General features: G+C 41.4%; 4 protein-coding genes across 7 annotated transcripts in view; 2 read left to right on the forward strand and 2 right to left on the reverse strand.

Annotated features, from left to right (window-relative positions):
- Positions 1-418: 418 nt before the first annotated feature.
- Positions 419-4,018, reverse strand: ndufab1b (NADH:ubiquinone oxidoreductase subunit AB1b). The gene is made up of 5 exons (XM_071474166.1): positions 3,795-4,018; positions 2,533-2,652; positions 2,052-2,139; positions 807-922; positions 419-709 (listed from the first exon to the last, which is right to left on the reverse strand). Exons 1-4 carry the CDS (start codon positions 3,963-3,965, stop codon positions 831-833), a joined length of 471 nt encoding a protein of 156 aa, XP_071330267.1. The 5' UTR covers positions 3,966-4,018; the 3' UTR covers positions 419-709; positions 807-830.
- Positions 4,019-4,388: 370 nt separating this feature from the next.
- On the forward strand, positions 4,389-8,414 carry dctn5 (dynactin 5). The gene is made up of 6 exons (XM_071474165.1): positions 4,389-4,562; positions 4,749-4,817; positions 4,943-5,061; positions 5,791-5,902; positions 7,108-7,210; positions 7,303-8,414. Exons 1-6 carry the CDS (start codon positions 4,515-4,517, stop codon positions 7,398-7,400), a joined length of 549 nt encoding a protein of 182 aa, XP_071330266.1. The 5' UTR covers positions 4,389-4,514; the 3' UTR covers positions 7,401-8,414.
- A 1,418-nt stretch (positions 8,415-9,832) lies between these two features.
- Positions 9,833-18,120, reverse strand: hapstr1a (HUWE1 associated protein modifying stress responses a). The gene is made up of 5 exons (XM_071474164.1): positions 17,726-18,120; positions 16,521-16,601; positions 15,773-15,840; positions 15,442-15,652; positions 9,833-13,593 (listed from the first exon to the last, which is right to left on the reverse strand). The coding sequence occupies exons 1-5, from the start codon at positions 17,919-17,921 to the stop codon at positions 13,277-13,279; spliced, it is 873 nt and encodes a 290-aa protein (XP_071330265.1). The 5' UTR covers positions 17,922-18,120; the 3' UTR covers positions 9,833-13,276.
- Positions 18,121-19,932: 1,812 nt separating this feature from the next.
- Positions 19,933-22,866, forward strand: part of usp7 (ubiquitin specific peptidase 7 (herpes virus-associated)) — a 29,897-nt gene continuing 26,963 nt past the window's right edge. Inside the window, exon 1 of one of the 4 annotated variants that reach the window (XM_071474168.1) lies at positions 19,933-20,938. In XM_071474168.1, coding sequence (XP_071330269.1) covers positions 20,848-20,938 — 91 coding nt within the window. In that variant the 5' untranslated portion in view covers positions 19,933-20,847. Of the gene's footprint in view, positions 20,939-21,340; positions 21,480-22,866 lie in introns of those variants that run through there. The other 3 variants (XM_071474170.1, XM_071474169.1, XM_071474171.1) reach the window with 3 other exon arrangements.

Genomic DNA, 22,866 nt, shown 5'->3' on the forward strand with positions numbered 1-22,866 from the left:
TGAAACATCAGGAATGCGTCATTCTGTAGTTCAAACACATCACTGACAAAAACTACAACTCAAGACCAGTGGAAACTTTGGATCAAATTATCAATTGGATTATTCTTTTTTTCACTCTCAATCATAATGGATATAAATGGAATAAACGAGAAAAACACTGTGGAGCCTGTTGTTTCTGACCTGTATGTAGCTACAGCCGCTGCAGACTCATTGGAAACAACAGCAACCTGAAAAGTGTGAAGGGCTCCTTTCTGCATTCAGAAGATTTTGTGACACTCAGAAACAGATGCAGTTAAACTAAGCTTTATGGCTTTTATGGCATGTTGACATTAGATTTTTACCTGACAGCTACATAATATTCTATGTTAATGCTCCTAAAACCAAGGAGATTCAAAATATCACTCTTGCGACAAAGAACTATACAGCATGTGTCTTTATTGATCTATTCATGAGAAATTATACATCGGAACCACAAGGTGGAGCTGAAGTTAAAGAAAAAGAATCCAAACTGTGATTGAACCTTGTTTAATATTTTGTTTTATCTCCGAGCTCCCAAAGCACATGTTCATTTAAATACAGTTAAACACAAGACACGGCAGCACACGCCATAATTGACAGAAGAGCTGACGAGGGGGGAAAGTGGGAAATGTTTTGGCGCCCATCTGCTTCACCAGTACTTCCTGGGTGGGTCACGCTGAGGTCAACCTCTCTGGAAGAAGAGGAAATGCAAGGAATTATTTCACAGGAACAAATGACACGACATGAGAGGGCACGTGTGCGATGTAAGACAGAAAACAGGGACTTGCCTCTGTAGTGAGCTATAGAACAGATTATTCATAAACATCCTTCTTGTCTGCGATGTACTGTACAATCTCCTCAGGAGTCATCAACTTCTCTGCTTCTGCATCTGGGATCTCAAAACCTGAAGAAGAAACACACACCGAGTATAAGATCCTGTAGATTCTGCCTCTGATTTTTAATGTCAAGAACTGTACTTGAATGCACCAAAAAAGACCATTGACATCTGCTGCTGATGTACACATAGTACATAATAGTACAGTATGTAATAAGTATTTCTACTCTAGAGTTCATCACACAAACAAACCCGCCACCCATTCTGATGCCACAGTAAATATTACGTATTCACCTCATAGATAAACTGACAATATTTTTCATAGAACTATTAATCTATCAGCTGGCACTGCAAAGTTATTTCGCACTGTTGTAGTCAGCATGTCGTTGTCAAATGAAACCCATTAATCTCCGAATTTGGTGATTTTGAACTGTCTGCATGAAGTGAAGGATTTTATGTTCCTAAATTCTCAAATTCTCATACTTCTCATAACCAAACAAGCCACTTTCACGAAGCTGACAACAGACCTGTTTTTATGAACTTGAGAAAAGGGTGGTTTCCACAGGACAGGGATGATATGGTCTTGTGACCAAAAATAAGGAAAAACTGACTTTTAAGAAACTCCAGTAAAAGGTGTGTGATCAGAAGACTGAAGTGACGCCCCCTTCACAGAGGACCCAGGCTGTCATATCAGTTAAATTTGGGCTGACAAAAATTGTCAGGTTTGTGCCCAAAATCTGCATTTCCAAGTAAGGCACCACTGGCATGGTTGGCACGACTGTGTTGTTGTTACACTAAAGCTAACACGCTACACCTCCCTATTATCATCTGTGACCGACCACAAGCTGTTACAGTATCGTACATGACCAGTTTCTCTGGAAAATGTTGCCTGAAATGAACTCTTACATTAAAATCAACACAAATTCAACTACAGCTGCAGTTGCACTTATTTATAGTCCTAGTCGTGTCAGTTTGCTTTTTACAGCATCTTCTAACTTCATAATAAAGCTTTTTCTACATGAAGTCATTACCCCTATATTCCTCTGAGCAGCATCCCCAAATATGAGCAGTTTGGGAATCACTTCTGCACAACACTAAGATTTCTTGTTTGCAGAACTAATGTCTAAACCCTCAATTTGTGATTTCCCGACAGACCAGCTGCTACACGAGCAGGTCGGCATGTCGTCAATACACTCACCAAACTCATCCTCCATGGCCATGATGATCTCGACCTGGTCCAAACTGTCCAGACCCAGGTCTTTCATGAAGTGGGAGGATGTCTGCAGCTGTGGAGCAGAATTTAACATTAATTGAACATCCTCTCACATGCACCTCAATATCTCACGTACATGAAGGGATCAGATCACTGTTTATGCAGGTCCAGCAGGTGGAGTGTGTGCATGTTAACATGGCTTCTGACGAAATGCAGGACACAGTCTGTAGCAACATATCATTCAGAGACGTGTTTTTCTAATTATAAATAAATCCACTATTAGAAATTATTCTTATTGAAAGAAGTCAATGGAAACACACATTTGGAAACAAAAACACTGCCACATGTGAGCTGTTCCGTAACAGAAGAGTCATCAATCTTTCACATTTCCACTTCATTCATCATTTTAACCAAAAGTGAGCAATATGTTCTTGACAGACTGGGGATAATCGGCGCTCGCTCTTACCTTCTCGGGGTTGATCTTGTCATAGAGCTTGAGCACATACATGACACGGTCTTTGATGGTCTCTAGGGTGAGGGGGGGCAGGTCTCCATACTGTCGGCAAAATACACCCACCGAGGAGATCTAAGGAAGAGGGAGGCGAGAGCGTCAGGGGCAGAGGTGGCGAGGTGGATGTAAGGTGGGGACAGGCACAGATGACAAAGAAGCTGTGATCACTCAGCCCACGAATCAGCCTGAAGCTGCTTATGCTCACTTCCCAACTGCTTTGGGTCATGGGTCAAACTGCGACACGGTAAACTGGCTGTGCCCCAAGAGTGTGTGTCACACACAATTATAATGATGCAGGAGAGTCTGGAAGAGACTTCAGGCGAATGGGACAAATAATCAGTGTAACAACATGTGGCAAATGTTACCTTGTAAACATAGTAAGAAGGAAAAAAATATAAACAAAGATAAAAACAAGCAAGTACTGCAGGCCAGAGCACTTAAATATAATAGAAATATTTAACAATAAAGTAAAGTATATACAATAAAGGTGTGATTTTTATTTTAGAAAATATAATTATATACAATACATTAAAACAAAAGCAAAGCAACAAACAAAAACAATAAAGCAAAATGAAAACTTTTCTGTTTTCCCAAGCTTATAAGTTGTCCTGTAGGGAGGATAAAGAGTTTATTGCTACTGAAAAATTGAGTTTATCACTTATGACTTCAACCGTCTCGCCTTCCCTATAAATATTTCAACTGACTTTAAGTGACTCGCATTAGACAGTGTGAGCGTTTCGGTTATCACTCTCCTCGCACCCAAAAACAATAATTACACTAACAACATTTTGCATAAGAGGAGGACACTTCTGCATGATGTTAATATTTCACTATAAGAATCCTGCATCATCAGCTGCTGCTCAACAAATATAACCCGCAGTGTTTGAAGGCGCGTAGGTTAAGCCTGGGCATCCAAATGAAAACAGGCTGCAGGCGACAGGGAGGAAACAACACAAACGTGTCAATGAACTTACCAATTTTGCTAACTAGCTAGCTAGCCAACAAGCAAAACATGGCTGTTGTGTAAGCAGAAATAAAAGCCGTTTCGTGGGTTTCAGAGAGGATTTCGAGTGGCAGATTTTCACTAATCTTATAATAAACTGCTTGCATGCCGCCACGAACTTTATACAGGCAAGGTTAACCTGGTAGTTTTGAAAGACGTCGGTAGGTCACAGCGAGCGCTAGGCCACGACGGTTCAATGTTACCGGAGACTCACCCGGCTCTGCCCGAGCAACCGCGTCCTCCGGCTGTCTGCGGCGAAAGAGAGAGGTCGGTGAACGGATGCTGCCGAGGCGGCAGCGGCTCTGACTGCCAGGTTACCGGAGCACAGCCTCAGCGAGGGCCGGGCGAGCGAGCGGACACACTGCTGCAGGACACGGGCCGCCATGACGGTGAAAAGTGACTGGTGTCTCCCAGCGTGCAAGGCGAAGAAGAAACGGGGTCAAGGGCTCCGCAGTACGCATGCGCACATCACAAGCCCTGTCTTTGTTCTACATATTTTTTTATTTTATTTGTGCATTCTACAGTGTTATTTTCGAAACTCACGGTCGAAATTATTTGTCAGCAATAATAACAATTCTGATATTAGGTGAAATATAATCGTGCTGAGGAGCTCGGATTCACCTCAGGGAGGATGAATCGAGCACAGAATAATTTCCCGGATTAGTTGTTTCATAGTTGTCTAGCCCAAAGAGGTAGAATGATTCAATACTTTATATAATTGATAACACTTGAGGCGATACAGCTTAATACTAATTCAGTTTCATTTATTTGTTTTTAACTAAATCAATCCATGATTTTGTGCTCAACTCATATAGTCTGAGGGTCTATTCAACACAGTCGGCTGACAGCAGAGCGGAGCAGAAACAGACAGATGCGTTAGCTATTATTGTCGAGTAATCATCACTGGATTCAATATTTGACCGGATTACAAGCCATGGAGTTGTCTGAAATATTGTATAACAAAGCGGAGTACATCGAGACGGTATTGAGTTTGATACTAAGTCCTTGCTAGCTAGCTAATCGCTTGCTATTTGGCTAGCTGGAGCTCAACGGGGCGTTGGGCGTTGAATAACTGAAAACATTATTTGTGCTTAATTTAGACGGAAAATAAAAACGAAAAAAAAACGCTTTTAGACGAGTATTAACCATTGCTTTTGTTTCATTTCAGGCTTCTGGTAACAAAGTGAGCAGACAGTCAGTGCTATGTGGGAGTCAAAATATCGTCCTCAATGGCAAAGTAAGGAAAGAAAAACCCCCAAAACGGCTGTTTTTTCTGTTGCAAATGTGATTGTCAGTGTTTTCCGTCGGGCTGTGACTCAGATGGCTTCTTGTGTTTGTGTGCGTGTGCTGTCTCTCCTTCAGACTATTGTCATGAATGACTGCATCATCAGAGGAGACCTGGCTAATGTCAGGGTGGGCAGACACTGTGTCGTGAAGAGTCGGAGTGTTATTCGGCCGCCTTTTAAAAAGTTCAGCAAAGGGTAAAGGACCTTTCTCTCATGGCAAATATTCCAAAGACGTAGACTAGAGCTGGGTCAAACTGACAACTCAAGGTGTAATATTATTTTGACTAGAAGCCTCAGTGATCGTGTGGGTATTACTGATGTTGCTTCTTACAGTATTTGAATTGTGGACAGGTGATATAGTCAGTGAGAATGTGTAATTATCTGGATATAAATGTTCATGCAGGCAGAGGCATCCACTGCCTGCATGAACATGCAAATATGTTCAGAAACTTCACTTAAATGTAATACAGAAGCATTTATGGCCAGGAAGAGAACTCTGTAACAATATTACAACAACCAAATCAAATGTTTTTCACTTGTAAATCTCAGTGATAACTCATTATAAAAACATTACTCAATTGTAAGGTTGCAATTAACAATAACCCAAAAATCGTACGTTTACTATCGGAAGAGAAAAGAAAGAAGCAAATCCTTACTTTTTTCTGGAAAATGACTGGAATAATTAATTAAATAATGAACAATTAAAATTGTGAATATTTTTTTGTCAATCAGCTTTTCAGTGAATCAACTAATTGTTTCAGCTTTGAGTGGTAATGTGACTCATATACACCAGAGTACTGTAAAGCAGATATTCTTAACGCAGGGCTGATTGTGTACTTTTGTGTGCCTAATTTCTGGACCCTGCATTTCTGTTAAACAAAGACCTAAACTTCATCTTGCTCCACCCTCCCTGTTTCCCTCCAGAGTGGCGTTCTTCCCACTGCACATCGGAGACCACGTCTTCATTGAAGAGGATTGCGTGGTCAACGCAGCACAGATTGGTTCCTATGTCCACATTGGCAAGAACTGTGTCATAGTGAGTGGGATAAAAGCACACACACACACACAACCGAGCTGATAGACAGAAAATAGAAACCATGCTGAGAGACAAATCCATTCAGAGACACATAAACAGCAGCAGTGTCTCCTCTCGCCTGTGGTGAATCGGTCACATGGTAGTCATGTTCAGATGAACTGAACACAGCAGCAAACTGCTTCAGGCCGCTTTGAGCAGACCCTGGCACAGACCTGGGTTGAAATGTGAAATTAGATACTATGAATTACATGTTTTAATGCAATTGCAGCTGCGATGCAGTTGTCTCCCAGCAGTAACAGATTACATTTAATAACTAGCATGGCCTTCCGCAGTTGATGCAAAAATAGGATGTTGTATGGGGAAAAGCTGAAATTAAAATGGCCATATAGGCAGAGAACTCTATGAATGTGCACAATCATATGTCACACACCATCACATTGATTTTGGTTTCTAGGAGAGTTAAAATGCATTATTGGTTAATATATTGGTTGTTTTTTTTCTGTTTCACTGGTTGATTGTGTAGTATATAAAAGTTAAAAAAAAAAAAAAACAATAGACAAGTGCCCATGAGATGCTGCCAGAGCCTACACTCAAACCTTAAAGTCTGTCTGCTCAAGGCTCTTACAAGATCATTAAAAAAAGCCAGTGCAATTTACAGTGGCAGATATGCAGCTTAGACTTTCTTTTATTGGTGTTGAATGATGAGCATTGTGCCTGCTATGAACAACTGAAATAACAATACTAGGTCAAAACCAAGTATATGTCTAGACCATGTTGTAGGCTATTTGCAGTCTGCCTAGTGTCAGTCGGTTTCAGCCCTTTTAACCGTTGACGTCTCTGTTGACAGACAACAGAAGAAGTTTGAAAATCACCAAACACACAAGTTAAACACTAAAACTGAGCTGTGATTTCAACTATGTTTAATTGTTGCTACAAACGCTGTGATTGTAGGTATAGATGTGACTCCATACATAAGATCCCAAAAGTTGCATATACATGTGTCAAGACTGTAACTGGGCCTTCAGCTCAGCTCACTTTTCCTTTTCCATTATAAGGATAATGCTTACTGCACTACTGTTTTGAACAGCCACCAACCACTGCATAACAGACAGGATGCAGAAAACACTTGGAGTCAGTCGAAGCATTTGACTCAGTAGGAGATGTTTGTTAATTTGCTTTTGCCTGTGTTGTGTGTTGTTGTTCAGGGTCGTCGCTGTGTGCTGAAGGACTGCTGTAAGATTTTAGACAACACTGTGCTTCCTCCTGAGACAGTGGTGCCACCTTTCACTGTCTTCTCTGGATGCCCAGGTCAGACACACCACACCAACACACACCAGACCCGCCCACGCTCTGTGTATCTATCATTTCTTTACCTGTGTTCATCTGTCCCCTTTTCTCAGGTCTGTTTTCAGGAGAGCTTCCGGAGTGCACACAGGACCTGATGATTGATGTAACTAAGAGCTACTACCAGAAGTTCCTGCCTCTCAGCCAGATCTGAGGCCCACCCTCAAAATCTTCAGCAGGGTCCACACCTTTTCCAGCCAGTTCTAGGTCAGGGTTTGGTCTTGACTGTCAGACTGAATTAGACTCTGAGAGCTCACCTTCTTCACCTATCCTTCATCTACCAGAGGCCTTGAGTTGTTTCTCTGCCCAAGGAAAAACAATTGGTCCTGTTTAGAGCCCTTATATGATTCTTAAAGTCATTTTTGAGTATGAGAAAAGCACATAGCATCGCAGTGAGAGTCTTAAAAAGTCTTTTAAATTTGAAAATATCATAAGGTGTTGTTGCCAAACTGCACACAGCAAGCATGCTAATGTTTACCACCCAGCTAGTCCTCCTCAAAACCGCTTAATCCATTTCTGTTTCCTACGAAAGTTTAGATTTTCCAATGAAGCTGGTTTATGTGGATCAGATCATTTTTCTGGTCAGTGGGCAGTGGAGAAACTCAAGGTCCTCTGCAGGGCTGCTGATAATCACAGGGACCCGGAGAAAGAGAGAAGCCCATGTGTAGGAAGTTGATGCTCTTTGGCAGCCGCAGTAGGTGAAGATGAGGAGGAGGAGGAGGGTGGAGGTGAAGGATGTGGGAACACAGCTTGTAAGATACTGTACAACACCCATGGACCAAAACAATAGCAACAACAGTTGTGTTTGAGGATGTTGGCTGAACATTTGCATTATTAATATCCACAGTTCATTTGGACGACAGAGCAGTGCACTCAATGAAGAAGTAGTTTTAGTCTCTGTCATTTTATTTTAAATGTTGAAGATTGTGTGTTTGTTTGCTTTCTCCTTTACTGGCTTATGTAAATTGTCTTAAATTGTGTTTAATGTGGTGTGGAATTTTATTCCACTATGTTTCAAACAATCAAATCAACAACAGCATTGATTTGAATATGTTGAGGTTGCAGGATGGCCCTCTATGCTTTGCCTCTGTCCTTTTCTGTCAGCATTCAATAGCCACACCCAACATCTCAAATAATGAAGCTTATAAATAAATATAAATGGTTGAAATTCTGCCTGGTATAGGAATTCATCTTTGGAGATCTCTTAATTTAAAGGTACTGTGTTGAGTATTGACCACTGGTATTGCTCTGGAGCAACTCCTTTATGAGTGGGTCCTTGGTAGTTCAGGATTTACATTTGTTTTATGAGGAAATACAATCTACTCAAAGTCCTCAAGGTTACAGTGTGTGTTTTGGTGGGGAGAAGACTGAATGTAAACATAACCTTTGTTTGTGTACAAGAAGATTCAACAGAGCACCTGTAAACTTGTAGACAGGATCTTTAAAGGTGCCCTTTGGAGTTTTCTTGTAAACAAACAAAAATTGTATTTATATTCAGTGTCGCCCAACAAAACCCACGAGTGTACCCTTGAAGTCTAACAAATGCGTTGAATACATTTCCCTCCACATGAAACCTCTGCAAAGGTGATTTTTCCTAAGAGTCTGAATCCTGAATCTTTTACATCCGAGGTTTACCACAGTGTGAAACCTTTGGTAGGACTGTTTTTTTGAGCCACATGCACGTGCGTCCTGAACAGGACACTGCTACTACAGGTCGATACCATGTGGGTACCTTTAAGACACCAGAAAGGCTGAGAGACAGAAAGGACGGGACAGAGTCAGGACTGTACATATAACTGAGGGTTAAATGCTACACTGCAGTATGGGAACAGGATAATACACTAACATTGCAGGCTTGTCTGCACATTTCTTCATCTTAAAGACATGAAAAAGAACATCTTTCTAATGCTGTCCTCTGGCACCACCTAGAGGCCTGTGGCAGGGCTTCTTCGAAGAAGAAGTTATTATTGAAGTTATTTCTGTTGCCCTTAAGAGCTCAGCCCAGAAATGAAGTCACCGTAAACTCAGAAAAGACAGTTCTGTTCTCTGAGGGTGATAGGAAAAACTGACAGCTCCACAGTATTTCAAATGCATGTACGGTATTTGATTTCACTCACCTGTAAATATCAACTACATCAGTGGTCTGTACAATGAAAGCCGACAAGGTGACAGGCATATTTCTATTTCTTAAAACAGTTTATCTAAATACCATACAAAACAGATTTTTCTTGCTCCTGCATAATCTCTTATGAAATTTGTTATTTTCAATCTCTGCACCTCCTTGAATTGAATCAAATACACTAAAATAGAAAATGATTTCCATGTTGTGAATATGCAAAACCAGACCACATCAGTCCAGTCTATAGGGGAAATCCCTGGTGCAAGTTGAGTTTACATAATGTATCTGCAAATGCAGCTTGGTGTGACAAACAGAAACTCTGAAAAGTTTTTGTTTATTTACTTTGCAAAAACTGTCAACTTGCCTTACTTGCCTGTGTATAGGGGGTCAACAGGGAACTCTTATGGATAAAATTTAAGTAAAAGCAAATCCATTTTTTTTAAAGCAACCAAACAAAACAAAACTCGTAACATTTTCCTTTTTTATTGAAACATAGTCCATCCAATTGCAACTCAATGATTTTATTTCTTTTACAATGTGAACCACATATATCATACCAACAATTAAATGTTAAGTATATAGATTAGCCATTTATTACTTTTTAAACAAGTAAGTATCAAGAAACAGCTAATAATAGTGTTGGCTCCAGAGACACGTGGCATGAGTCAGCCTATTAAAACAATGTGGATGAAGGCCTGTGACTGGCTCAGAGGAAGAAAAGAAAAACACAAAGTGCCCCCTCTGTTATAACCAGGCTGAACAGTGGGGGTCAACGCTGCAGGTTGAACAGTGGGCTTGGAAAGACAGCGCCACCCTGCTTGTAGCCAACTCTGTAGTCAAGCCTTTTGAGAAACTCTCCTTTGATAGTCTGAATTTTAGTTTTTTCCTGTCAGCAGACACTTCTCACCTTCCCTTTAAACTGACATGTTGTCATGCAACAGAAACACTAAGAGGTTAGAACTACTAACTTGTGGCTAAACGCACAATTTGGTTTCAGTCAGCAATGCTACCAATGCCAATGTGGAGTGTCAGACACATAACAGCGAGAAAAGTGTCTGGAAAGAAAACTAAAATAGTCAAAATGCATTCCACTGATTTAAAAAAAGAGCGTGCGGCAGTAAGGTCAGTCCTCAGGATTCACTCCATAGCCAGTCCTCCTCCGTCCCCCCAAACACTGTATTCTACCATGAGGACTCTACAGGGTTGAGTCAGAGAGATTAAAACTCAATGGACTCTAAATGTGACTTCTAGGGCAATGTTCCTATTCAAGAACCATCGATCCTTCCTATGTTACATTGTTCACTAGACCTGTGATAGCTGAAGCTACCCAGAACTTACATGAGTTTGCCTTTTTTTTTTTCCTTTTTTTTTTTTTGCAAAAGATACATTTTTAAACCAGAGCCAAACGGCCTCAACATGGGTTACTTGTCGACCTTCCTTCACGGTAATCAGAGGCTCTCTGTAGACAAATCAAATCTCACTTTCCCCAATATGAAGGTTACATTTTCAGTCTCAATCATTTTTTTCACGCCTATGCAAGAACAAACTCCTCAACGCAGAGTTCATTTTGACAATCAACAAATATCAGCCTGGTTCTTTTCTTTCATTGACTAGCCAGTGATCATGTATGAATATAAAAGCCAACTTATATGCAAAAAAGAAAAAAAAAAAAAAAGAAATCTGTGACCAAAATGTAACAGAAGTTTAAAACTGGCATGCTTTATACAACTAAAGAAAACCTACTTTCCAGGTTATAAAGGTGAAGGGGAGTGAACAGGTCAACAAAAACTGGGAAAAAGAGCAGAAAACATTGAGATCTCATAAGTCAGCTCCAGCGGGTATTTACAGGCAGAAAGTTGACTTTTTTGATTAATGTACTGTATCACTACTATGGCAGGGCATCAGGGGAAATATCCATAATCGATTTATTAACTAGACAACATTTTGAAAAATCCTTTACACTTTGTTAGCTTTCTATGCTAAATGAAAGCATATTCCAACAACTGAGTATACCACGCTCACGAACTAAGTTTAGACTGAACTCCAGTAATGTTATTAATACCCTAAAATGAGACAAAAGTCAGTACAGTAGCAGTTCATATTACTTTACAAATTGATAAATATACCCACATTTCTGACTCATGTGATATCAGTGTCTACTACTCTACTTCCGTACAGAGAGATGGAAAGCAACAACCATTTCAAGAATGAATCAAGCCCCGAGTTGCATCATTCTGTACCAAGTTAAAAAAACAAAACAAAAAACAAAAACAAAACCCATTCAGGTCTTATTAATGCACGCACCCCTTATACAAAAAGTAGACAGTTTCCCCAACAACCAATCCAACACTGTCGCCCTATCATCCAGTGACTTGTGTGCACTGGCTGGCCTGTTTAGTGGGTCTGTTCAGAAAGGTTACCTTTGTCAGAACATTTCTGTGATATAAGCTTTCTTTACAGCACCAATTATCGTCTAATAAGTTAAATGATTTGTTAGACAGGGAAGGACTCCAAGTCTCTGAACACAAGTTGTGTCCACACACTGAAACGCTCCACAACTTCAAACACTTCTGAAGAGCTGTCGGAACTAGAGGTGTGCACAAGAGCTCCTTTTCTAGCCATAGCAAGTGTTAACTATTTCTAAGCACCAACAGGTAAGTAATGTGTGAACTGACCACAGGCGGGTCTGTTTAGGGCTGAACAAGGCTACAACTGGGATACAATGGAAGAGCCGATTTGTTTGCATGAATTGGAAGTGAAAGCTAAGTGCAAAAATCCTTATTGCAACTCATCAGAATAATCACACGATCACATAAAACAGCAGCTGCTTTTGTAATAAGTATAGGGTAAAGGGGGGAGAGGGCGTCACAGTCAGCAAATAAGCTGTCTGAGAAGCTGTATATAACAAAGAAAATATTTTTCCTTTCCATTATCCTGAACCAAAAAAAAAACTAAGGTGGAGAAAAATGCTAAATTAACTTGGCTATCACTGCTGCAAACAGTGGAGACAAACCAAGAATTTTAACACTGGTGGTTTAAAAACAAAAAGGGCGACTGGCTGAACTAAATCAAGCCGCTGTTGAAGCAGAGTTGTTAGCAGACAATAAGGTTTAAATGTCCAAACATCAATAGCCTGCTATTGGTAGTTACGTGCCGTCAGCCTAGTAACCAGAGAAATGTAACTGGTTCCAAGCGGCAGATGAGGCAGGATGATACCACAGATGTACTCCTACTGGGCAATTTAGCTCCACCAGTGACAGACAGGCATGGTCAACTAAGAGCTGCAATGATAAAGTAACAGAAAGAACAGGTGGGTTTTGACGCAGAGTTGAGTCTCTGACAGAGCTGGGTCCAACATTTGGCGAGCAACTCGATTCACTGAGTGAGACAATTTGATCATGGCCCTCACTTCCTTATTAAGGTGGTGGGTGAGGATGAGTGAGGTTAGGGGAGGGAAGGGCACAAATGTGTCAAGGATCAAGTGGCTTTTTACTTGTAAAGCAGCACAGTGCATTTTCACCCTTTAGAGAACTGTCTGCATCCCAGAATGAGTTGGTTCCTTCGTTGTCTCCTTTCCAGGGCAGCGATGTCTGAGGAGTGTGTAATGTCGTCCAGACCTCCCAGTCTCTCTCACACTCACACAAAGTGTTCTGATTGCAGGCCAGTGATTTGTAGTAATAGTGTCGGGAAAGGAGACAAGGAAAAGAATTCATCCAACATCTGATCAGACTGAACTAAGAACCTTCAGTCTCTGTTTTCATTTTCAGCCCAGGTTCTTTTGCACAGCCAGGCATCCAAAACGTCTGTCTGTCCATCTGCGCATCTGTCCCCCATAAGCCCATCCATCCCCCTCTCCTAGCCTTGGCTTTGAAGGCCCCCCCACCCCCTAATACACATAAGCAGACAACAGATCAGATCATCCTGTTGCGTTTGTGCGTGGGTGAGTCTGTGATGACATCACTACACTGGGTGGAGTTTCGTTTCCTGGTTCCTCCCCCTCCAGCTGAGGCAGAGCCTGTAGAGTCCAGATGAAGTGCCATCTCCTCTGAGATGAAAGTGTTCAGGTCGACGTCTTGAAGCCCATTACGCCTGCTGCGGCACACTGGCCCTGAGCCAGAAGAACCACCTCCACCAGCACCGCCTCCGTTACTGCTGCTCCCGCTCACATGTGTGGGAGAACCTGGAGCACCGGAGCGCACACTGATACTTGCCATAGCTCCACTTAGACCTGGAGGAAGGAGAAGGAGATGGGATGGAGGAGAGAGCAGCAACAGACAAAGAGCATCACTGGATGGAGAAATAAAGCAGATAAGCAAGCAACTTCATAAAATGATGATGACCTGAATTAAAAAAGAAAAAAAAGTACTGCTATACAACATTAAGTTCAGCAGCCGCAACTTTGCATCTCCATTACATCCATTACTGCCTTTTTAAAATGCTACAGGTTACCCATTACCTAATTTCAAGTTAGCATAGTGTCCAAATGTTTTTGCAAGACATTTACAGGGTTGATGCATATACTTGTTTGTATGTTTGTCTTGTTTCATATCCCTCTGTGGGGTCTATTGAGTCAAGCAACAGTGATCAGTGAATTACAACTGAGCAAGCATATCATAGATATATCAATCCAATACTCATATTTGTGTACGCCAAACCAAATGGCAACTGTTTGCATCTCCCCAGAGAGAAAATGTATCAAGTCAGTGATCAAATCTTGTAACTATTCTTCTCAGACATGATTTACAGATGTAAATTGTGCTACTTTTGCTCTCTCTCTCTGAGATATATGCAGGGCTATGAAAATGTGGCAAGCTAAGCTCACAGCTAGAAACCAGCTCCTTGACAAGACTCCATCTTTTGTTAAAGTCACTTGCTCAGGCTGTTATTCATTTTGGATTTCAGACAAGAGCATGGGTCACAAGGTTCCAGTTTCTACAAAACAGCATTGGTCGGATGTTTGCCACAAAACAGTATTTGACACAGCCATCTCACAAGCAAATGGGTCATCACTTAGTGCCAAAACTTAGGCTAAACTAAATTACTGCCATGCCTGTGACTTAACATGGGAGGTGACAGGTGCAACTTCAAACTGCACAGGTAAACCAATAAAGAAACCATTTCTATCATACATCTGTAAGAATGAAAGTGCCGTCTACTCATGATCAAGTATATGCTACATTTGTGAAGCAGCTTACGCATTTTTAAAGTTTAACATTTTACATGTTAAACTTGTCTTTACCACGGTAGTGATGTTTGGAAAATACACAAGAACTGGTTTGTGCCACAACCATAAGAGTTGAGAATACAGTTGACAGAAATGTGAAATGCTACATTTAGAATAATTTATAATAATAATAATAATAATAATAATAATAATAATAATAATTCACTGAGCAAATAAAAATTATTTTGTTGGTCCCAACACACACACACACACAAACATCACTAGTGAAATGCAAAAGATATGTGATAACTGAGAAAGGAGACACACTGAAGCCTCCTGACACAGACTGAACTTGTGTATCTGTAACCTAAACCACCAAATGCCTACCATCGCTCACCCTAACCTCAGTGACACCCTAATATGGCCCCTTTAAAATGTTAGGACTTTTAAATTAAGTACTGAATATTCATTTGGACCAGACAGCAAACCAAAGATGGACACCAGAAATACCAACCTACTGTAACATAACTGATTTACAAATGGAAATAGATGCATCTATGTATTTAAATACTACTTGGCTTTCAGTATAGTGAGATGTTTGCTCTTAAACACAAACACACAGGAGGGGCTAACAACGTGAGGCCTTCTTTCACCATTGGCCAATACTTACACACCCAACATACTCTTATCTCTTGAGCCACATGTAGCAGAGTGTGATGACTACAGGACAAGCACCATTCACACATATACACTCTCACACAAACTCATACTGTAGCTCAGTGCTTAGACAACAACACTAATAATACAACTTATTTTCTATCAAACAATGTAACTGCCTCCCATGTAAATCAATTTTAATAATATGTCTAATATAACAAGCTGTGAGCCAGGTTGGCACTTAACATTTCTTACCATGCAGTGCTATGGCCTCCCTGAAGGGCTGGAGATCTGCTTCCACAGATGAGCCTGTCTCAGCTGGTGAATTAGCCCGACTGGGGGCCACCATGGCCAGCCGGGGGTTGGCCCTGCTAGTCCTGTGTGGTGGAGCTTTGCCGCACAGAAAGCTGATGAGATCCTCCCTACGGATGGTTCTCCGGCGTTTCTTCACCCAGGCCAACATGTCCTGCAATCCATCCATCAGTTGGCAAAGGTTTAACAATCAAATACAAAAATGGGGTATAATTTGTCCAGAAACAATGGAACTGATGTGCCTCATAAAAGAAAGCAGAAGTACAATACCCACTTTATTACGGCGTTGGTGGCCTATTTGGATGCCCCGATCAAAGCTTCTCTGGTGGGCCTCCACACTCTCTGCATAGGTGGAACATAAAAATAATAATCTTCATTCATCAAGTATTTCCAAGGTCAAGCACATATATATGTGGTACCTTAAACTGTAACAATTTGTTGGTTTAAGACCCAAAACCATTAAGAAATTTACAGCATAGGTTTTAATGTATATTTTGTTTTTATTTCTGTATTTTTTGCAAACATGTAAAAAACCTACATGACTGGCAGCTTTTAGATCAACGAGTTACTTCCAGAGGATGTCTGCAACTCACCAACTCACTACTACATAATCTAAACTGGAATCATCTGCATTTTATAGTTCAAATGAAGACCAGTGAACTCCAGTCCAACTTTGTTCTTATTACTGCAAAACCTGTTTCACTGGTGTGTTCTTAACATTCTTATAATCAAGTTTTAAATCATCATCTATTTTTTTAACCTCACAAGAACATGTCGTTACCTGACACACAAAAACCTACAAGTGCTGACTGATCGATATGAAGCTGATAAGAGTGACAACAACCAGGTCGTTTAGCACTTGATGGATGGGCCTCTCAATAAAAACATGTCTACAGTTACAAGTATAGTGACAATCAGTCATGGTCCATATTGATAGAATGAAGCTAAAAACAAAGTAGTTGGCAAATCAATAAATCATGCTCAAGAGCTCAAAGATGGAGAGAGTGGATGTGGTTTGTTACCTTTGTAGAGGTTGGTAACTGCTGTAGCAGCGTTCTGAAATGGCACCCACAATGACAGGCCCTGCTGATGGCATACTCTGTCTGTGGAAGGAAAAGGGAAAATGTGGTTGGTTTTTATACGTGACGTGCGGCCATAATTTATAAGCAAGCCCCTTTGGGATATTTAGATTAATATGATCAGAACATCTGAGAGAGACACACGACAGCCTGGTGATTATGGGGTTGAGGTGAAGATCATTTTCATTCGCCATTTTGTCTTGCATCTACAATTGCAGGGACAGGGTTTTGCATAAAAATAATTGTAAGCTAACGCTAACGTTAGACAGCTAGCTTGGCAGCAGCTTGTTTAGCAAGAAAGGACCGACACACCAACTTAACTGCCTTCTCAGCAGTAAAGTTGCAAAGACATGTCAAACATACATATCAAACACGGAGAGGCTTAACAAGACAAGCTCCGTTAGTTTGGACAGGAATTTTGTATATTTGAGAACACAACAGCCATAGCAAATTGTAGACAAACCAATATTTCCACATCGAACCAATATTATCCTCGCCATTTTGTGATTATAACGCCAGCTACGCGTTGCTGAGCAAACTGCTCACTCAGCAGCAAATCGGGCGTTTAAAGGCAAATGTACACTTAAGCGCTGCTAACTTTTCATCTTTACAGGCCATTTCAACAGCAAATCCGGTCTGATATATCAGACAGTAACACTGACAGTATACAGGAGTCTGTCATCTGGGAATGTCGCGTAGCTACGATTGTTGTTACCATCGCCATTTTGTAACTAGCCTGGCTAACGTTACGTTAGCTATTCGCTGCTGTCTAACTTGTGACAACAGGGTAGCTTATTAACAAATATATTTACGCCAACGCAAGATACTTTAATTATGTCAGCCAATCAAACTGTTGTTGATTAACAATCGAAACGGGTGTATCAGGCCAGATTCGAGTTCATAACTGTTTTTCATCACTGGCTAGCACAAGCTAGCTAAATTTAGTATTGCAAAATCAGCTGTAAACGTTACCCAGTACAGGCTAGCGAGTTAGCTAGCGAGCTAGTTAGCATTACCAGTACTGACGCTAACGTTAGTTCACAGTAACGCTGGGTAAATAGCCAGGTTGCTGCCAAACAAGCTAAAGGCTCGGTGGTAATGTTTGTTCCCCCTAGACGAACAAGCAATCAGAAAGCGCTGGTTTGAACCTTTGTATAACTGTGCCACAGCAGTGGCGGAGTTCTGGAAAAGATGCCACAGTTTATCCTGGTCGTTGTCGGCCTCTTCCTCGCTCGGCTCCCTCTGCTCCGCTTCGGCCAAACACTGCCGCTCCCATTTTGAGAACCAGTGCTCGGGTCCGTGTTCCTGTATCTCCGAGTCTCCGTCTTCCTTCTTCTCCTCCATTTAACGCACCAAAACTCGAGGAAATGCGCTTTTAATCCTTACAAAATGAATAAATGGATACTGTGTAAAGACTTACGTGAGCAAAGTCATTAATACTGCTATCGTTTTTACTATTTCGCACTATAGTATAGTCTTACAGCCTGTTACTGCCATCTGTGGAGATAAGCTTAGCTAACTGTTTTTCCTAGTTGCCGACGTCGGTATTATATACAACGCAGACAACCATGTTATGCGATTCATCCCGCCCATCACTCTAGATGGCGGCGATAATTGGCCACATGAGCACCGCAGGGTGGGCTTAGGGGCCCTGCTCATCGTTGATTGGGTGTCTGGTACGTCCGTCACAGCATTGACACAAAAGAACCTCCGTGAAAATTACCCACAACAATAGCTTGCTAGAGCGTTTCAATTTGTTCATGAATATAATATAATATAATATAATATAATATAATATAATATAATATAATATAATATAATATAATATAATATAATATAATATAATATCATATAATATCATATAATATCATATAATATCATATAATATATGAATCGTATGATAAGATTCACCACTGAGAAAAGTTGATACGATACATTCAAAATTACTTTAATAATGGTTGACTAATGCTATAATGATGAACGCTAACATAACATAAAGTGACATTCAGTAAACTGGAGTGGGCCAGTCATTATAAAAAGCTCAAATGCGACGGCATGTTCCGGTGTAGTACTGCTTTTATCCACCGGATGGAGCCATTTACTTAAAATCTGAAGGTTTGCCTGTGTCAGCCAGGGGCGGTCTGGTTGCTTTCAGCACTGCAGATAAGGACCAGCTAAGTGCCTGTAACATGATGGACACTGCCTTGTTCAAGACATAATTCATGATTGGACGCCAGTTGTCCTGTACAATAGCAATAGCGATTGATATAATTATTAATTGCAGACGTGTGCCACTGCGAAATACGTGAAAATATTAACACAGGAAAAAAGTTGCAGGCTAGTAAGTGGATAATTCAGGAATTCTGGGTGCACCTGATCTAAATTAGTATCTGGTTTGCAACTTTTTTCTGCTTATTTTCTGTAAATTAAAAAACCTTGAATGATACAGTATTTTGCAGCAAAAGAGGGACATTGAGAGAAACACCAAACAGGCCCCTGGAAACTTTTGAGTAAACACAGACTAACATTAGGAGCATCACAAGAACAGACTGCATTACACTCATATTAAATAAAGTAATGTAAATCAGATACATTTGTAAATAAATGAGCGAGTAAATACAAGTAAACATTTTGAGTTACTTGAATATATAAGGGTTAATAACTATGATAGATACCACAAAGCAGCCCATGGCTGAGACTATCAAGTTACTTAACAACAGTCTGCTAGACTGTACAGTGGAGAGTAACCTATTGAAATGCAATGTAAAATACTGCATTAAAGTAGAAAAATAAATAAATTTAAAAAAAATCTTGTTTTGATATAAGATGATATAAAATTCCACAGTGAAAATAAGCACATTTTGAAAGAGGACCCATGCTCCTTGTTAATGAAGAGGCTACATTCTGTTTTTCATTATTTTGTTTAATGGGTGATATATGCTGCCTGCTCATATTTTGTATTAAAATTTTTTACTTGCAGCCATAACTACACCCGTAGTATTTTTGTCGTTCCCCGGAGAAAAAGTATGAGGATTACAAATGAAGCAAACTGAGTGAACGTATTAACTTATTTCAACACTTAAGTTTGTTACCAAGTTCAGACAATGATTATTCTCATCCATCGTAAATCACTGATTGAGGTCCCAGTTCAACACACACTCACCAGTATACCCTGTCATTCATTCCTAAAATTCCCATTCGTGTAATAATTGTTGTGACTACTTTTATTTTATTGCAGCCCGTATCAGATGCGCACGGCTAGCCCCTATCATTTAACATGGATGTGAACCTGGCCGGGGATGGGCCAGTGTTTGGATCTCCATGCGGATGTGACATTTCAGAGAAGAGCGCGACCGCCATTTTGAGATTTACCTCAGACTCAACACATCACAAACCACGGGAGGAGCGGGTTGAGAGCCACACAGCTCAGGCTAACGTTGTATGACCGGGCACATTCCTCTCAAGAAACAAGGGGTTAGCTAGAAATGCAACGAGGTGCCGCGTTTTGTCGTTTATCGTTTTAGGGGCGGTTTGGGGAAATTGGTTCATGTCGGGCCGTGGCAACTCTTGTCTCCGCGAACTTCCAAATTAACATTAGTGCTATTCCGTATTGGAAACTGGTTTGAATGGATAGCTTTTTCCTCCGCTCTCCCCCAGACGAGGGACAATCGGAGGAGCACACGGACTGGGGATATCGCAGGGAAAGTTGTTGAGTGTTTATTGCAAATGAGCCTTTGTTTTCATTGTTGTTGTACCTTTATCACCCGTTGGCTGCCTAGTGTCAGGTAGCTTAACGCTAGCTATAAACAGGGTATTTGTTCGTCAAGCTGCAGGTCGTGCTGTGAGTTGTCTTATTGCCCCACATTCTCGGGGTAAAGCCGGATTGAATTGAGTAATTTCAGCGGGCCCCCTCCACGGAGCCCCGGTCCATCCATCCCACCCCCCCCACCCCCCCGCCGTCAGCCAGCAACTCGCACCCACCAAAGGCGCCGAGATTGGGCGAATAGCGAGCAAATACGTCCGCGTTTCTCTACCCGCTCCCCCGCCGACCTCCCCTCCTCACTCCCCGGCGCTGACAGCGGACAAGGCCGAGGTCGCAACAGAGCAGGCCCGGCCGCCAAGGCTCGACCTGTCCGCCCCACCTCCGCATCCTACCGCACCTCACCAGCAGTCCAGAACCCGGTTCCCCACCGAGCCGACCCTGGACAAGGTCGAGGGTAACAGAGATAGCAGGGAGCACCGCATCACAACCACAACAACAGCTGCCAACATGAACCACCACCATCACCACACGCAGCAGCAGCAGCAACAGAAAGCCGGCGAGCAGCAGCTCAGCGAACCAGAGGACATGGAGATGGAAGGTAAGTAATGGTCCCAAGAAATGCGAACGGGCACTTTACAACATTTTATGTCACAATTTAACACCTGCAAGAGAAACCCACGGAGATTTATTTGTGCAACTTGAGCTCCACTTAACAGTAAACACGAAGGCCCGAAGCTAGCTAGGATAGCCGGCTGCATTTTTGCTGATTGTGCGTCCGTTGCAGCATACTTGTATGGAGCTGACCTCATTTTGCGTTATAAGCGAATGGAGCATGTATCTATGTCTTCCCGTATTTTTGCAGTATGCCATTGCATGCAGATAAACCAAAATAGTTATCCCTGCTAGAGATTAGCCACTCAAATCATTCATTCGGATCGGCCACTGTTTTTCTAAATACTCTGTCCAGGTTTTGATAACTTGTTACAGCAGACGAATGTTATCAAATGCAGTTTTCCGAACCGTCGCTGTTTAGAATCCACATACAGCCAGGGGACCGTAGGCCCGCTGATTGTTGTTAACCGAAATGTTTGTAAACAGTGTGGTTGTTAGTCTTGCAATTAACATGGATCCTTCGCTAGGTAAATTAATCTTGCTACTTTGACTTCACTGTCGCTGTTGGGTAGATTTTGGTAGTTATCGGAACCTGTGTTCCTCATCAAAGTTAGCTATTTGGTGATTTAGGTAGCAGTCGCTTAGCTATCCTTGTAACTGATAACGTTTAAATTCTAGTCCGTTAATAACCGTTCAACATGGTAACGTTACGCCAGCTTCTCCGGAATATGTTAGCATCATGTCTGATGGCTTGTACATTAAATGTGGGCCCTCAAAGTAACGATATCGGTTAACTACAGGGTAAAAATAGCAGGTTTGCCCCCTAAGCGAAGCCAGTAAATTTGACTGGTTGATAATAGTTTTAAAAACGTTTAGCAAGCACAGTGCAGGATATCTCTTTTAGTCTTCTATTTGTTCCGTAAGCTGATGAAACGTAATGAAAGTTGCTAGCGGAATAGCTAATTGTAAGCTAGTCAATTAGCCCCGAGGCCTACTTCGTTACGTTCATTTGCTGGTTAGCATGCTAGTTAGCTGATGAGCTAATGCTCACGGAGGGGGTGTGTGGCGTTCCAAAATGGTGGCTTGTATTTTGCAACGTTCGATTTGGCTATTGCTCGAATGTTAGGCCTTGAATATTTGCCTCACGTAATCTAGATATTTTCACTTATCTCTAAAGACTGTCTAACGGTACAATGTACTCCCTCTGGGCGATAGTCCTCTCTAGCATTAATTTTAGCTAGGTAGGTGGTTCAAATGACTCCAGCTAATGTTAGCTAATAACGGCCTGCAGATGAATCTGAGGCTAGTGTTTGCTAGACGGCTAAATAGCTAACGCTAACGCAGATGCGTCAATCCTGATTTGCTAAATTGCCTGTCGTATAACAAGTGTAACGATTCAAGTTCAGATCTTGATATTTTAATACACCGAATGTAAATTATACTTTTGCGTAGTTGTCTGTTAGTTTGTATGTTGATGTTTAACAGTGTTTAATGTGAAACGTGTGGAAGTGCTGGCAAGTAACGGTTGTCGCCGCTGCGGTAAGCCAGGCCCGCACAGAGGCAGCGCGGGGATTTGCTGCTTCATTGTATGCAAGACCAAACGGCATGGAGCTCGCCATTTTTAATGATCTGTGTTTTTGTTAGTCCGATTTGGACTCGGAGCCAGCCCTGGGCACCATTAAATTTCCAGCACACCCACTCTACCAATATTTTTATTGAGTTTTTACTAATGTCAACTTTGGATTGAGACGAGGCTTGTGGGAGCCCTCAGCATCACTGCGTCATTTGGTCCTAGTGATTTTATTATCCGTTCACAAGCAGCGTTGCTTGTTATTCCGCAGCACACAATATATAGCTTATCTCATTTGATTATTAGAAACAATTAAGTAGAAACAGCCTCAGATGGCAGTTACA

This window comes from Trachinotus anak, unplaced genomic scaffold (genome assembly GCF_046630095.1).
Source record: "Trachinotus anak isolate AG129_WGS33_773 ecotype Australia unplaced genomic scaffold, CSIRO_AGI_Tana_v1 ptg000003l, whole genome shotgun sequence".
Lineage (NCBI taxonomy): Eukaryota > Metazoa > Chordata > Actinopteri > Carangiformes > Carangidae > Trachinotus > Trachinotus anak.

Excerpts from the sequence above, each read along its gene's own strand:
- ndufab1b (XM_071474166.1), bottom strand. The coding sequence starts at position 3,965 with ATGGCGGCCCGTGTCCTGCAGCAGTGTGTCCGCTCGCTCGCCCGGCCC. Across the intron at positions 2,140-2,532 it reads ACAAGATCAACCCCGAGAAG|CTGCAGACATCCTCCCACTT; the intron begins GTAAGAGCGAGC and ends TCTGCTCCACAG. Across the intron at positions 923-2,051 it reads GGCCATGGAGGATGAGTTTG|GTTTTGAGATCCCAGATGCA; the intron begins GTGAGTGTATTG and ends TTTCTTCTTCAG.
- dctn5 (XM_071474165.1), top strand. The coding sequence starts at position 4,515 with ATGGAGTTGTCTGAAATATTGTATAACAAAGCGGAGTACATCGAGACG. Across the intron at positions 4,563-4,748 it reads AAGCGGAGTACATCGAGACG|GCTTCTGGTAACAAAGTGAG; the intron begins GTATTGAGTTTG and ends GTTTCATTTCAG. Across the intron at positions 7,211-7,302 it reads TGTCTTCTCTGGATGCCCAG|GTCTGTTTTCAGGAGAGCTT; the intron begins GTCAGACACACC and ends CCCTTTTCTCAG.
- hapstr1a (XM_071474164.1), bottom strand. The coding sequence starts at position 17,921 with ATGGAGGAGAAGAAGGAAGACGGAGACTCGGAGATACAGGAACACGGA. Across the intron at positions 16,602-17,725 it reads TGTGGCACAGTTATACAAAG|ACAGAGTATGCCATCAGCAG; the intron begins GTTCAAACCAGC and ends TTCCTTCCACAG. Across the intron at positions 13,594-15,441 it reads GGAGGCCATAGCACTGCATG|GTCTAAGTGGAGCTATGGCA; the intron begins GTAAGAAATGTT and ends TCCTTCCTCCAG.